Source organism: Lepidochelys kempii, chromosome 1, assembly GCF_965140285.1.
Source record: "Lepidochelys kempii isolate rLepKem1 chromosome 1, rLepKem1.hap1, whole genome shotgun sequence".
In the NCBI taxonomy this organism is placed as follows: Eukaryota; Metazoa; Chordata; order Testudines; family Cheloniidae; genus Lepidochelys; species Lepidochelys kempii.
The window spans coordinates 349,054,225-349,070,005 of record NC_136380.1 but is presented as its reverse complement, the minus strand read 5'-3'; the positions used below and the strand labels follow the sequence as shown (position 1 = coordinate 349,070,005).

The window sequence follows — 15,781 nt, the reverse complement described above, 5'->3', positions numbered from 1 at the left end:
GGTCAGGGGGGGAGGGGCACTCACTGCTCGGCCGGGCGGGGTGCTGGCAGGCGAGGGGCGGGAGCAGGGGGCAGTGTGTGGGGGGGGGGTCGGGGGGGGAGGGGCACTCACCGTTCGGCCGGGCGGGGTGCTGGCAGGCGAGGGGCGGGGAGCAGGGGGCAGTGTGGGGGGGGGGCCGGGGGGGGAGGGGCACTCACCGCTCAGCCGGGTGGGGTGCTGGCAGGCGAGGGGCGGGAGCAGGGGGCAGTGTGGGGGGGGTCGGGGGAGGGCACTCACCGCTCAGCCGGGCGGGGTGCTGGCAGGCGAGGGGCGGGAGCAGGGGGCACTGTGTGGGGGGGAGTCGGGGGGGAGGGGCACTGACCGCTCAGCCGGATGGGGTGCTGGCAGGCGAGGGGCGGGAGCAGGGGGCAGTGTGGGGGGGGGTCGGGGGGGAGGGGCACTCACCGCTCGGCCGGGCGGGGTGCTGGCAGGCGAGGGGCGGGAGCAGGGGGCACTGTGTGGGGGGGAGTCGGGGGGGAGGGGCACTGACCGCTCAGCCGGATGGGGTGCTGGCAGGCGAGGGGCGGGAGCAGGGGGCAGTGTGGGGGGGGGGTCGGGGGGGAGGGGCACTCACTGCTCGGCCGGGCGGGGTGCTGGCAGGCGAGGGGTGGGAGCAGGGGGCAGTGTGGGGGGGGGGGTCAGGGGGGGGAGGGGCATTCACCGCTCGGCCGGGCGGGGTCTGGCAGGCGAGGGGCGGGAGCAGGGGGCAGTGTGTGGGGGGGGGTCAGGGGGGGAGGGGCACTCACCGCTCGGCCAGGCGGGGTGCTGGCAGGCGAGGGGCGGGAGCAGGGGGCAGTGTGTGGGGGTGGGTCGGGGGGGGGCACTCACCGCTCAGCCGGGCGGGGTGCTGGCAGGCGAGGGGCGGGCACGGCAGGGCCCCGCAGACGGGCTCTCCGGCGAGGCAGGTGCAGGTCGTGCAGGGGTCCCCGTCCGGCTTCCACTGCGCCCCCTCCTCGAACTCCTCCTCGGCCAGCACACACACTGGGGGATGCAGGCCGTGAGGGGGGACCTCCCTGCCACAGCCCCTGGGGACCCCCAGACCGCTCACCCCTCCTTCCCCTGGGCCCTCCCAGCCCCCCCAGCTCCCGCCCCGGGCCCTGCCCTCCCAGCTCCCCAGCTCCCCCGCCCGGGGCCCTGCCCTCCCAGCCCCCCAGCTCCCCCCCCGGGCCCTGCCCTCCCAGCCCCCAGCTCCCCCGCCCGGGGCCCTGCCCTCCCAGCCCCCCAGCTCCGGGCCCTGCTCTCAGGTGTGGGGCGGGTCTGTTCTCAGGGAGCGAGCAGCCTTCCCCACCCAGCCGGGGGCTGCCCCAGGGCTGGCGAGCCCAGTCAATGCCCACGGGCCAGCAGCACCCAGCGCCCTGCCCCGGCGACGTCCCCGGCCCGCACAGAGGGCATCGGTGCCGCACGCGGGCGCCGTCGGGCCGGGGCTGGCCCAGAACCGGGCGTTACTCAACCTTTGCAGAGGGGGCAGCAGCGCTGGGGGTCCCGGACGGGCTGGGCGCAGGACAGGGGGGGGGCACCTCTCTTCCTGGCACTGCACGTGCCCAGCCTGCGGGAGAGAGCCGGTGTCAGTGATGAGCGGGCACAGACCCGGGCACGCCGGTGTCCCCGCACAGCCCAGCCCTGGCACCCCTCGGCGGGGCTGCCCCGCCCCAGTGCCCCCCGCCCAGCAACCCCCCAGGCCTCCGTTGCTCTGCCCTAGCTCGGTGCCAGGGACCCACGTCCCCTTCTCCCTGTGCCCGTATGGCTAGGCACCCCTGGGCACAGGAAGGGGCTGGTTACGTGGCGGTGAGCCCCCCCGGCCCCCCGAAACCACCTGTGACCGTCCCAGGAGTCCCCCGGGTCACTCACCGCACAGACGCACTGCATGCAGGGCCCGCGGCCCGGGGGCGTGAAGGTCTCTCCGTGGCGGTAGGGGCGCCCCTCGTACTCACACGCTGCCCGCGGAGAGAGAGGGGTGAACAACCCCGCACGGGGGGGCAGCCTGCCAGCCCCAGCCGCCAGCTGAACCCCCGGAAACCCCCCAGGCCGGCTCAGAGACCCCAGCGCCCCCAGAGAGCCTCTACCGCCCCCCACCCTGCTCAGAGACCCCGGAGACCCCCCCTTTCAGAGACCCCAGCTCCTCAAACTCCCCCCACCTGCTCAGAGTCCTGGCTCTGACCGCCCAGTGGCCCGGGGGGGTCTGGCAGGGGTCTGGATGGGTCGGGCCCCGTGGGCCCCCCTCCCAGCGCAGCCAAGCGGGACGGGCACAGGGAAGCACCAGCCCTGCCCAGAACCCAGCAGGAGGGACGCCCAGACCTGCTTGGGCAACGCTGGAGGCCGGCCCAGCCCGTAACCTGGGGGGTTCTTGTGCCCCGTGGCGCCAGGCCCTGTGCCAGGGGATGCAGGGGAGGAGCTGGCTCTGCTGGAGGCCCTGGGGGCACCCTCCCGCCCCCATGCCCTGCTGCCAGGGCTAGGGGCTCTCCGTGGGGCCAGCAGCTCCGGAGGCCCCTTGCTGGTCCCTCCCCCCAGCCCTCCCCTCGCCCCGCCAGCTACTCACCATGGCAGGCTGGGCAGCACTGGCCCTGGGTGGTGCCAGGGTGGCTGCAGGGCACGGGTGGGCAGCTCTTCTCCAGGCGCTCACACGACACCTCCCCGGCCTGTGGGCACGAGCCAGAGCATAGCCGGGCATCGGCGAGGGGCCCCCGCTCCCGCCCGCTGGCACAGAGCCTCCGCCAGCATGGCACAGCCCCATGCCCAGCCGCCCGGCCCCCCCCCGCAGCCCGTGCCCCGGCCCCCCCGCAGCCCGTGCTTGCTGCCCCGCAGCCCGTGCCCCGCCCCCCCCCGCAGCCCGTGCTTGCTGCCCCGCCTGCTGCCGGCCCTGGCCAGGGCAGGCCTGGCACTGCCAGGTCTCCGCTGCTCTGCAGCATGGGGAGAGCGGGGCAAGAGCAGGGGCTGCCCGTGGTGAGGCTGCCAGGCCAGCGGCCCACCCGGGGCACTGGCATCCCTTGGGCAGGGGCTGTGCCATCTGCATGGCCCATGGAGAGGGCTCCCGGGGGCGCTAACCCCCACAGGCACCTGCCCCTGTGCCCGGCTCACCTGGCAGCGGCAGCTCAAGCAGGGCTGCTGTGGGGGGGTGAAGGTGGCGCCGTCCGGGAAGGGCTGGGCATCGTAGAGGCAGTCCTGGCACCTAGGGCGAGGCGGGCGGTGGGGGTGCAGCCAGGGCACCCGGCCCCTGGCATCGCGACCGTAGGGCAGCGACGCCACGGGCGCCCCCCAGCCCCCCCGCTGCAAACAGGCCCCCTGAACTCCCCCGAGCCCTCTCCTCCCCCTGGCTACCTGCCCCGGCCCCCCATTCGCTCCAAGCAGTGTTCCCCCTTACCAGCCCCCCGCCCCAGTCACCGCGGGCAGCGCCCCCCCCCAGCCCCACTCACCGCGGGCAGCACTCGCCGGGTCTCAGGACGGGCTCCGGGCAGGGGGCAGGCGGGCAGGCGGTGGGTTTGCACAACACATTCCCTCTCTGCACGACACATGTGCCCCCCACTTTAGCAGTCGCTGCCCCAGCCTGCCCCCCCCACCCGCCCTGGTCTGGGGAGCCCCAGGGCCCAGCCCCACATGCTGCCTTGAGACCCTCCCAGCCCTGCCACCCAGGAGCCCCTGCCAGCCCCGGCCCAGCCCCCCACCCAACGGAGCAGCAGGGGCCCCCAGCCCTCTGGGGCCCCCGATGTACAAAGTGGGGATTTTCTCTTGTTATGTTGTATGTGAGTCTTACTGTTTTGCATGAACGCTGGGCGTGCCTCAGTTTCCCCGTGTGTCGCACCAATGTCTAGGTGGTGGGAATAAGGGTGTGTGGACCTTTGCGGGGGTTGCTTCAGCTGCCTGCAGGGATGCTCTGGCCGCCTCTTCCTAACTGGAGACCCAGGAGGGGGCTTGGCCCGGGAAGCGAGACAAAGGCCGGAGGAGGAGCAACGGGCAGGGCAGGGGCCGGGGGGCTGGAAGCGAGTGAGTCTCGGCTGGCTTGGGGCGCAAGGGGAGGACCAGAGCCCTGGCTTTGCCCTGCGCCGTGTTCCCGTCGACTAATAACCCGGCTGACTGCGGGGTTGGGGGGCAGGGCCCTCTGGCTGCCCCCGGGGCCCGGACTCGCTGCGGGAAGCGCACAGTGGGGCAGAGGAGACTGAATGCCCCGGGGTCAGGCCCAGGAAGGGGGAAGCTGGGGAAACTTCTTGCCCTGCAGACAGGCTGCTCCCCAGAGGAGGCTTCCCCAGAGTCCTGGCTGGGTCGTAGGGAGCAGCCCCAGAGCATCGCCCCGGGGACGCCGGGACACCGGCCAGCCCCTCCCCAGGGGTGCCCGGGGGAGGCAGGCCCCAGCTCCTCTGGTGTGCAGACGGGCAGTGCCAGGCTGCCCCCATCTGGAGCACGCACCGTGCAGGCACACTGGGTGCAGGGCTCCCCGCTGGGCACCGGCTCCCCGCTGGCAAACTCCTGGCCATCCAACGAGCAGCCTGCAGGGAGAGAGGGCAATGCAACCTGAGGGCGCCCCCCCCAGTTCCCCATCCCCGGACACAGCCGCAGCCCCCAGCCCAGCACCAGCCCCCTGGCAGGGTGGGACGGGAACCCAGGGGGCCTCCTCCCGACGGCACTGGGCCGGCCCCACAGCCAGAGCATGCAATAAGTTTTCTGGGCCTCAGCCCAGTGCCCACCTCACCCCCCGTCCCGCCTGGCACCAGCTGGGCCCCTCACTGGCAGGCCCCATGCAGGGACCACGGAGCCCGCGCCCCAGGGTTGGGAGGGGGGCACTGACCCTGGCATTACCTGGCCTGGGCCCAATAAGACCAGCCATCCAGCAACGAGGGGGGCCCAGACCCACTTCCCCATCGACCCCGCCCCGCCCCCCCCGACCCCAGGGAGCACAGCCCCCACCCCCCGCGAGAAGCCCCTCACTCACCGTCGCAGACGGGGCAGCAGGTGCCCGGCCGGGGGCTGGCAGGGTGGCGGCACAGCCTGGCACATTGCCTCTTCCTGCACACGGCGCGGCCCTCCTGTGGGGGGGGCGGGGGGGGCATAGACTCACAGATTTTAAGGGACCATTAGGATCGTCTCGTCCGACGTCCTGCACATCGCAGGCCATGGAACCTCACCCGCCCCCTCCTGTCACAGACCCCGGACCCACGTCTGAGCTGTCCCAGTCCTCAACTCGGGGTTTCAAGACTTCGGGGTGCAGAGAATCCCGCGCCCCACGCTGCAGGGGAAGGCGAAAACCCCCAGGGCCGCTGCCCGTCTGCCCTGGAGGAAAATGCCTTCCCGACCCCAAATATGGCCATCAGCTGATCCCTGAGCACGTGGGCAAGACTCCCCAGCCAGACCCCCAGGAAAGGATTCGCCGTCGTAACCCAGATCCCACCCCATCTGGCACCCCACCACAGGCCATTGGGCACGTCTACGCTAGTAGTCGAAGATCAGTGACTTGCCCATCGTACCATCCCCTCCACAAACTTAACGAGCTTAGTCTTGAAGCCAGAGATGTCAGGGCCTCCGGGGGCCACTCACAGGCCAGCAGCTCCCATCCCAGGGCGTTCCCACCCCACCCAGACCCCCAGACAGACCCAGGGCCCCCCTGGAAAGGGTCCAGCCAAATAACGGGCGGGGCGGAGCCTGGGAATAGAGCTCTGCCCTGGGCAGCGGGGAGCACCGGCAGGGGGTGCCCTCAGGCCTGGGGCCAGAGGGGATGGGGGCCCCCAGGCCCTGCCCAGCGACACGGGGGGGGGCGTGGCCTTACCAAGCAGCGGCAGCTCTGGCAGGGGTCTGCGCGCGGCACCCACTCCTCACCGTGCGCCCGCTGGGCGGCTCCGTCCACACAGCCTGGGTGGGAGAGAACCGGCATCAATCGGGCCCCTGGCCCCCCGGCTATCACTGAGCCCAGGCCACGGCTAGTAGGGGCAGGGAGAGCGGGGCTGCAGGTCGGGAGTGAGGGGCACCGGCAGGGCTGCGGGGGGTGTGGGGGGAGCCCAGGATGGGGATAGCAGGGGGCTGCAGGTCGGGAGTGAGGGGCACCAGCAGAGCTGCGGGGGGCTGGGGGAGCCCAGGATGGGGATAGCAGGGGGCTGCAGGTCGGGAGTGAGGGGCACCGGCAGGGCTGCGGGGGGTGTGGGGGGAGCCCAGGATGGGGATAGCAGGGGGCTGCAGGTCGGGAGTGAGGGGCACCAGCAGGGCTGCGGGGGGCTGGGGGAGCCCAGGATGGGGATAGCAGGGGGCTGCAGGTCGGGAGTGAGGGGCACCAGCAGAGCTGCGGGGGGCTGGGGGAGCCCAGGATGGGGATAGCAGGGGGCTGCAGGTCGGGAGTGAGGGGCACCAGCAGAGCTGCGGGGGGCTGGGGGAGCCCAGGATGGGGATAGCAGGGGGCTGCAGGTCGGGAGTGAGGGGCACCAGCAGAGCTGCGGGGGCGGAGCCCAGGATGGGGATAGCAGGGGGCTGTGGGTCAGGAGTGAGGGGCACCGGCAGGGCTGCGGGGCGGGGGGGGGTGAGCCCAGGATGGGGATACCAGGGAGCTGCGGGTCAGGAGTGAGGGGCACCGGCAGGGCTGCGGGGCGGGGGGGGGGTGAGCCCAGGATGGGGATACCAGGGGGCTGCGGGTCAGGAGTGTGGGTGGCGGGGGGGGGGGTGAGCCCAGGATGGGGATACCAGGGGGCTGCGGGTCGGGAGTGAGGGGCACCGGCAGGGCTGCGGGGGGCTGGGGGAGCCCAGGATGGGGATAGCAGGGGGCTGCAGGTCGGGAGTGAGGGGCACCGGCAGGGCTGGGACGTCTCCTGCAGTGGAAGGTTCTTGTCTCCTGTTAAAAGGGCCTGATCCTGCCCCCCCAGCACCCCCTTTCCCCCACATTGTCCCCTGCCTCCCCTCCCTCCACTCACCCAGCAGTGCCCCCCCAGGCTCACCCTGGCAGTGGGGGCAGCAGGCCCCGGGCAGCTCCTCCTGGGTGGCGCAGTGGAGCTGCGGGCAGACGAGTCGGAGGCACTGGACGTTCCCATCCTGGGCAGGAGAGACGCAGCCGGTGTCCGACCCCACCCCGTCCCCTGGGGGGTCCCGTCCCCATCCCGTCCCCTGGGGGGGTCCCAGCCCTTGGGGGTTCCCAGGGGTTCCCGCCCCAATCCATCCCCTGGGGGGTCCTGTCCCGATCCCGTCCCCTGGGGGGGGATCCCGACCCCATCCCATCCCCTGGGGGGATCCCGTCCCCTGGGGGGATCCTGGCCCTACAAACCCGGCACCCCAGGGACCTGGACGGGGGAGGGGGACTCTCTTGGGGGCTAAGGATGCCAGAGACGCAGAGCCCGACCCTGGGGGTCGCTGTGGCCTGGACGGTGCCTGGCGCTGCAGCCCCAGAGGATCAGGATACGGGGTGGCAAGGCCACATGGCCGCCCTGACAGGAGAGTGGGACCCCCTGGGGGTCTGGCCCACAGAGGGGCCCCTCCAAGGGGCTGTTCTGGAGCTGGGGGAGCCCAAATCCTGGGGACCCCAGCTCCGCCAGTGCCTCTCACTCCCAACCCGCAGCCCCGTTAGCCCTGCCCCAGGCTCCCCTCGCCCAGCTCTGCTGGTGCCCCTCAGAACTGACCCACAGCCCTTGTGACCCCCGCCCTGGCCCCCCCCCCGGTTTGCCCTGTGCGGGCCCTGGACAAACCCCTGCCCCTGGAGTGCAGGGTCTCACCAGGCAAGAGCAGTTCATGCAGGGGTTGGATGTGGCCAGGAACACGTCTCCGTCCTGGTGCCTTTGCCCGTCGTACTCACAGCCTGGGCACAGGAGAGCGGTCGGGTCACACGGACACCCCTCTGTGAGGATGTGACTCAGCAGGGAGGGGGGAGTGTTGACCTGGGAATGTGCCCTGGGGATGGGAGACCTGAGAGCCTGTCACCTGAGCCAGGAGGGGGACGGGGAGGTGACACCTCTGCCCGGGAATGTGAACAGGGGCTGCAGCAGGGAACCTGCTGGTGGGTTTAGTTTCAGTTTGGGGCTGGGTGGAGGAACACAGGGAACCCCAGGGCTGGGGTCTAAGCTCCCTCCTCCCCCAGAAGGACGTGATTGAGGGGTCCTGGTTGTACCCACAAGCTCTGTTTTGGACTGTGTTCCTGTTGTCCAATAAACCTTCTGTTTTACTGGCTGGCTGAGAGTCTCAGTGGATCCCAGGAAGAGGGGTGCAGGGCCTGGACTCCCCCACACTCCGTGACAACTGGTGGCAGCGGTGGGATCTACTGCACCCCGTGAACGGCGCTTCCTGCAGTAAGTGACTGGGGAGCAGTAAAACGAAGGGGAATTGACGGGGACCAGGCGTGCTGAAGATTCAGAGAGAGACGGTTTCGGGGGGCGGTTAACCCCTGGGAATGTGTGACCAGAGAGAAAGACTTTTGCAGTAACAGGGTCCCCCGGGGGATTGCAGCGAGCGGTCCCAGGGGCGGAGGAATCTGCAGCTCGACCCTGGCAAAGAGGTGGTGACCTCGAGAAGGACTGGCACACGAGGGGCTTTTCCTGGAAACCGTGGGAAGCTGCCCGGCCTGCGAGGGGCCAGCAGGGAGATGTACGCTAAACGCCTGAAGAGCGACCTGGTGGAGCTGTGCAGGCAGAGAGGGCTGCGCATCGGGAGGTCCACCAAGGAACAGCTGATTGCCCAGCTGGAGGAGAGGGATCGCTTGGATGACCCGATCCCTGTCCCTGAGGGAAGCCGCCCGGCGGACACAGCGTGGGCCCTGGGGCCTGACCGGGCTGGGAGGGGTCAGACTGCTGCTGAGGACATCCCGAGACCCTTCCTACCTATGTCTGGGGGAGGGGTTGGGGGAAGCCCAGCGAATACCGAGGGCACCCTGACCCCGGCACCCAGCAGGGGATCCTCCCGGCGGAGCTCCCCATCCCTGGAGCGGAGGCGGCTGGAATGGGAGAGGGAGATGAAAATGAGGGAGCTGGAGGATCATGAAAAACAACGTCAACATGAGGAGAAACAACGTCAACATGAGCAGGAGGAGAAGGAGAAACAACGTCAACATGAGCAGGAGGAGAGGGAGAGGGAGCGTCAGGAGAAGGAGAGGGAGCGTCAGGAGAAGGAGAAACAAAGGCAGCATGAACTGGAGCTGGCCAGGCTGAAGAGCAGTGGGGCCCCGGCTGCGGCTGCGGTGAGTGAGGGGGGACCCAAGACTGCAAGGAACTTTGATAAGTGCTTCCTGGCCCAGCGGAAGGAGGGGGAGGACATAGATAGCTTCCTGACGGCCTTTGAGAACGCCTGTGAGCTGCACAGGGTTGACCCTGCAGACAGGCTCCAGTTCCTCACCCCCTTACTGGACCCCAAAGCCGTGGAGGTGTACAGCCGAATGACAGGGGCGGAGGCAGGGGACTATGAACTGTTCAAACAGGCCCTGCTCCGTGAGTTTGGGCTGACCCCCGAGATGTACCGGAGAAGGTTCCGGAGTCAGCGTAAAATGCCTGAGGTCACCTACCTACAACTGGTCAACCGGATGCAGGGGTATGCCCGCAAGTGGACAGCTGGGGCCCGAGCTAAAGAGGACCTGCTTGACCTAATCGTACTGGAGCAACTGTATGATCAGTGCCCGTCCGACCTGAGGCTGTGGCTGGTGGACAAAAAGCTCGAGAACCCCCAGCACGCAGGGCAGCTGGCCGACGAGTTTGTGAACAGTCGGTCAGGGGGTAGCCGGGAGGAGTCCCAAAAGAACAGGCCCGAGAGTCACCAGGGGGCCTCCCAGCGGGGAAATAGGGAGAACCCCCTCCGAAGGGGAATGCCTGGCGTCGGGCCCCTCCGACCCGCTCGAGGGGACCAACGTGACCTGAGCTGCTATCACTGTGGCCAGAGAGGCCACGTACGGTCCCAGTGCCCCGGGCTCAGGGACAAACTGAGCAGACCCAACCTACCCAGGGTTAACTGGGTAGGGACCCAGCTGGACGAGGGGCAGATGACCCAGGAAAGGGGGGCTGCCAGTTTACCACCTGCCCCGGAGGGAAGAGTACCCCAGGCTAGCTCCACCAGAGGGCTGGAGGCTCTGGACTCAGGGTGCTCAGTTTACAGGGTGGGCGCGGGGCTGTCCCTCCGGAGAGAGTGCCTTGTTCCCCTGGAGGTGGATGGGAGGAATCATAGAATCATAGAATATCAGGGTTGGAAGGGACCCCAGAAGGTCATCTAGTCCAACCCCCTGCTCAAAGCAGGACCAATTCCCAGTTAAATCATCCCAGCCAGGGCTTTGTCAAGCCTGACCTTAAAAACCTCTAAGGAAGGAGATTCTACCACCTCCCTAGGTAACGCATTCCAGTGTTTCACCACCCTCTTAGTGAAAAAGTTTTTCCTAATATCCAATCTAAACCTCCCCCACTGCAACTTGAGACCATTACTCCTCGTTCTGTCATCTGCTACCATTGAGAACAGTCTAGAGCCATCCTCTTTGGAACCCCCTTTCAGGTAGTTGAAAGCAGCTATCAAATCCCCCCTCATTCTTCTCTTCTGCAGGCTAAACAATCCCAGCTCCCTCAGCCTCTCCTCATAACTCATGTGTTCCAGTCCCCTAATCATTTTTGTTGCCCTTCGCTGGACTCTCTCCAATTTATCCACATCCTTCTTGTAGTGTGGGGCCCAAAACTGGACACAGTACTCCAGATGAGGCCTCACCAATGTCGAATAGAGGGGAACGATCACGTCCCTCGATCTGCTCGCTATGCCCCTACTTATACATCCCAAAATGCCATTGGCCTTCTTGGCAACAAGGGCACACTGCTGACTCATATTCAGCTTCTCGTCCACTGTCACCCCTAGGTCCTTTTCTGCAGAACTGCTGCCTAGCCATTCGGTCCCTAGTCTGTAGCGGTGCATGGGATTCTTCCATCCTAAGTGCAGGACCCTGCACTTATCCTTATTGAACCTCATCAGATTCCTTTTGGCCCAATCTTCCAATTGGTCTAGGTCCTTCTGTATCCTATCCCTGCCCTCCAAGCGTATCTACCACTCCTCCCAGTTTAGTATCATCCGCAAATTTGCTGAGAGTGCAATCCACACCATCCTCCAGATCATTTATGAAGATATTGAATAAAACCGGCCCCAGGACCGACCCTTGGGGCACTCCACTTGATACCGGCTGCCAACTAGACATGGAGCCATTGATCACTACCCGTTGAGCCCGACAATTTAGCCAGCTTTCTACCCACCTTATAGTGCATTCATCCAGCCCATACTTCCTTAACTTGCTGACAAGAATACTATGGGAGACCGTGTCAAAAGCTTTGCTAAAGTCAAGATACAATACATCCACTGCTTTCCCTTCATCCACAGAACCAGTAATCTCATCATAAAAGGCGATTAGATTAGTCAGGCATGACCTTCCCTTGGTGAATCCATGCTGGCTGTTCCTGATCACTTTCCTCTCATGCAAGTGCTTCAGGATTGATTCTTTGAGGACCTGCTCCATGATTTTTCCAGGGACTGAGGTGAGGCTGACTGGCCTGTACTTCCCAGGATCTTCCTTCTTCCCTTTTTTAAAGATTGGCACTACATTAGCCTTTTTCCAGTCATCCGGGACTTCCCCGGTTCGCCACGAGTTTTCAAAGATAATGGCCAGTGGCTCTGCAATCACAGCCGCCAATTCCTTCAGCACTCTCGGATGCAACTCGTCCGGCCCCATGGACTTGTGCACGTCCAGCTGTTCTAAATAGTCCCTAACCGCCTCTATCTCCACAGAGGGCTGGCCATCTCTTCCCCATTTTGTGATGCCCAGCGCAGCAGTCTGGGAGCTGACCTTGTTAGTGAAAACAGAGGCAAAAAAAGCATTGAGTACATTAGCTTTTTCCACATCCTCTGTCACTAGGTTGCCTCCCTCATTCAGTAAGGGGCCCACACTTTCCTTGGCTTTCTTCTTGTTGCCAACATACCTGAAGAAACCCTTCTTGTTACTCTTGACATCTCTGGCTAGCTGCAGCTCCAGGTGCGATTTGGCCCTCCTGATAACATTCCTACATGCCCGAGCAATATTTTTATACTCTTCCCTGGTCATATGTCCAACCTTCCACTTCTTGTAAGCTTCTTTTTTATGTTTAAGATCCGCTAGGATTTCACCATTAAGCCAAGCTGGTCGCCTGCCATATTTACTATTCTTTCGTATAGTAAAGAAGGAAGGTCAATGGATACTGGGATACGGGCGCGGAGGTGACGCTGGCCCGGCCCGAGGTGGTGGCCCCAGATCGGGTGGTGCCCAACACCTATCTGACCCTGACAGGGGTGGGCGGGACCCCATTTAAGGTGCCCGTGGCAAGGGTACACCTGAAATGGGGGGCCAAGGAGGGCCCCAAGGATGTGGGGGTACACCACCATTTGCCCACTGAAGTTTTGATGGGGGGAGACCTAGAGGACTGGCCAAGCAAGCCCCAGGCCGCCCTGGTTGTGACGCGTAGCCAGAGCCGGCGAGGGGCACTGCGCCCTGACCTCGGGGAGGGTATCACACCGGAGGCGCAGGACCCTACCCTGGTGGGGAGGGAGGGCCGAGGGGCACGGCTCAGAGAGGCGGAGGCCTCAGACCTGGCCAGCGAGAGGGAACCGGGCCCCGTCCCTTCCCCAGCCGCTGAGTTCCAGGCCGAGTTGAGGAAAGATCCCTCCTTGCGGAAGCTCAGGGACCTGGCCGACCTCAGTGTGGTACGGACCATGAGGAGAGGCTGCCAGGAGAGGTTCCTGTGGGAGAAGGGGTTCCTGTACCGAGAATGGGCTCCCACAAGGGAAGTAGAGTCCTGTGGGATCAGGAGGCAGCTGGTGGTCCCCCAGAAGTATCGCCGCAGGCTCCTGTACCTGGCCCATGACATCCCCCTCGCAGGGCACCAGGGAATCCGGCGCACCCGGCAGAGGTTGCTACAGAACTTTTACTGGCCCGGGGTCTTTACCACGGTCCGGCAGTATTGCTGATCCTGCGACCCCTGTCAGAGGGTGGGGAAGGCCCGGGACAAGGGGAAAGCGGCTTTGAGACCTTTGCCCATCATAGAGGAGCCTTTCCAGAAGGTGGCCATGGACATCGTGGGGCCTCTCAGCAGGACAACCCGGTCGGGGAAGAAATACATTCTGGTGGTGGTAGATTTTGCCACCCGCTACCCCGAGGCAGTGCCCTTAGCTTCCATTGAAGCCGACACCGTGGCCGATGCGCTCCTGACCATTTTCAGCCGAGTGGGGTTCCCCAAGGAAGTCTTGACAGACCAAGGCTCCAACTTCATGTCGGCCCTGCTCCGGTGCTTGTGGGAGAAATGTGGGGTCCGGCACGACTGGGCCTCAGCTTATCACCCCCAGTCCAACGGGCTGGTGGAGAGGTTTAACGGGACGCTAAAGATGATGCTGAAAACCTTTATGAACCAGCACCCACAGGATTGGGACAAGTACTTACCTCACCTGCTGTTCGCGTACAGGGAGGTGCCCCAGGAGTCGACCGGATTTTCGCCTTTCGAACTGTTATATGGCAGGAGGGTGAGGGGCCCCCTGGACCTGATGAGAGACGAGTGGGAGGGGAAGGCCACTCCCGATGGAGAGACAGTGGTGGAGTATGTCCTGATCTTCCGAGAGAGACTGGCGGAACTCATGGGCCTGGCCAGGGAGAATCTGGCCAGAGCCCAGAGGAAGCAGAAGGTCTGGTATGACCGCACGGCACGGGCCCGTGCCTACGCCACCGGGGATCAGGTGATGGTTCTCATCCCAGTGAGAAAGAACAAACTACAGGCCGCCTGGGAGGGCCCTTTCAAGGTCGTCAAGCAGCTCAATGAGGTAAACTATGTGGTGGAGCTGTCAAACCGGGCGCACCACCGCCGGGTGTACCATGTGAATATGATGAAGCCATATTATGCCAGGGGGAACGTGGTGTTGGCCGTGTGTGGACAGTGGGAAGAGCAGGGAGATGACCCTTTAGTAGATCTATTCCCTGGGACCAGAGCTGGTTTCCCCCTGGAAACAATTCCCCTCTCGGATCAGCTAACCCCTGCCCAGCAAGCTGAGGTCAGGGAGGTGCTGCATCCGTACCGACAGCTGTTTTCCAACCAGCCTGGACGCACTAATCTGACTGTCCACCGGGTGCAGACAGGGTCGCACCCGCCGATAAGATGCTCCCCCTTCCGAGTCACAGGGAAAACTGCTCAGGACCTGGAAAGAGAGGTCTGGGACATGCTGGCTTTGGGGGTGATCCAGCCATCTGCCAGCCCTTGGGCCTCGCCGGTGGTGCTGGTCCCCAAAAAGGATGGGTCTGTCTGGTTCTGTGTGGACTATCGGAAGCTCAATGCCATCACTGTATCGGATGCCTACCCCATGCCCAGGCCAGACGAGCTCCTAGACAAGCTGGGAGGAGCTCGGTACCTTACCACCATGGACCTTACAAAGGGCTACTGGCAAGTGCCGCTGGATGCAGATGCCCGACTGAAATCGGCCTTTATCACCCCTCTGGGGCTCTATGAGTTCCTGACCCTGCCTTTCGGCCTCAAGGGAGCGCCGGCCACCTTCCAGCGCCTAGTGGACCAGCTCCTGAGGGGGATGGAGAGTTTTGCCGTGGCGTATATTGATGACATCTGTGTCTTTAGCCAGACCTGGGAGGACCACGTGTCCCAGGTTAGACAAGTGCTGGACCGACTCCAGGGGGCTGGGCTGACTGTAAAAGCGGAGAAGTGCAAGGTGGGGATGGCGGAAGTATCTTACCTGGGCCATCGGGTGGGGAGCGGCCGCCTAAAGCCGGAACCAGCCAAGGTGGAGGTGATCAGAGACTGGCCCGCTCCCCACACCAAAAAGCAGGTCCAAGCCTTTATTGGGATGGCAGGATACTACCGAAGATTTGTGCCCCACTTTAGCGCCATCGCCACCCCCATCACGGAGCTATGCAAGAAGGGGAAGCCAGACAAGGTGGTCTGGACCGAGCAGTGCCAGGTGGCTTTCCGGGCGCTGAAGAAGGCTCTGGTCAGTGGCCCAGTTCTGGCAAACCCAGACTTTGACAAGCCCTTTGTGGTGTTCACCGACGCCTCAGACACGGGACTGGGGGCGGTGTTAATGCAGGAGGATGAAAAGGGGGAGAGACACCCCATCGTGTACCTGAGCAAGAAGTTGTTACCCCGGGAGCAACACTACGCGGCCATCGAGAAGGAGTGCCTGGCCATGGTGTGGGCCCTCAAGAAACTAGAGCCCTATCTCTTCGGGCGGCACTTCACCGTCTACACCGACCACTCTCCCCTGACCTGGCTGCACCAGATGAAAGGAGCCAACGCCAAGCTCCTGAGATGGAGCCTGCTCCTGCAGGATTACGACATGGACGTGGTCCACGTGAAGGGAAGTGCCAACCTGATAGCGGATGCGCTGTCCCGGAGAGGGGGCCCCGAACTTCCCCAGGTCACTGGTCAGCGTGACCCCGCTCAGTTCAGTCTCGAAGGGGGGAGAGATGTGACGATGTGACTCAGCAGGGAGGGGGGAGTGTTGACCTGGGAATGTGCCCTGGGGATGGGAGACCTGAGAGCCTGTCACCTGAGCCAGGAGGGGGAGGGGGAGGTGACACCTCTGCCCAGGAATGTGAACAGGGGCTGCAGGAGGGAACCTGCTGGGTGGGTTTAGTTTCAGTTTGGGGCTGGGTGGAGGAACACAGGGAACCCCAGGGCTGGGGTCTAAGCTCCCTGCTCCCCCAGAAGGACGTGATTGAGGGGTCCTGGTTGTACCCACAAGCTCTGTTTTGGACTGTGTTCCTGTTGTCCAATAAACCTTCTGTTTTACTGGCTGGCTGAGAGTCTCAGTGGAT

General features: G+C 65.1%; 1 protein-coding gene across 1 annotated transcript in view; it reads right to left on the bottom strand.

The window, feature by feature from the left end:
- Positions 1-15,781, bottom strand: part of KCP (kielin cysteine rich BMP regulator) — a 54,046-nt gene that overhangs the window by 20,855 nt on the left and 17,410 nt on the right. The window contains 12 exon segments of the mRNA XM_073328950.2: positions 868-1,020; positions 1,491-1,551; positions 1,553-1,585; positions 1,888-1,973; positions 2,576-2,675; positions 3,115-3,205; positions 3,450-3,535; positions 4,438-4,517; positions 4,961-5,054; positions 5,792-5,874; positions 6,945-7,038; positions 7,713-7,795. Of these exon segments, the coding sequence (XP_073185051.2) occupies positions 868-1,020; positions 1,491-1,551; positions 1,553-1,585; positions 1,888-1,973; positions 2,576-2,675; positions 3,115-3,205; positions 3,450-3,535; positions 4,438-4,517; positions 4,961-5,054; positions 5,792-5,874; positions 6,945-7,038; positions 7,713-7,795 (1,044 nt within the window).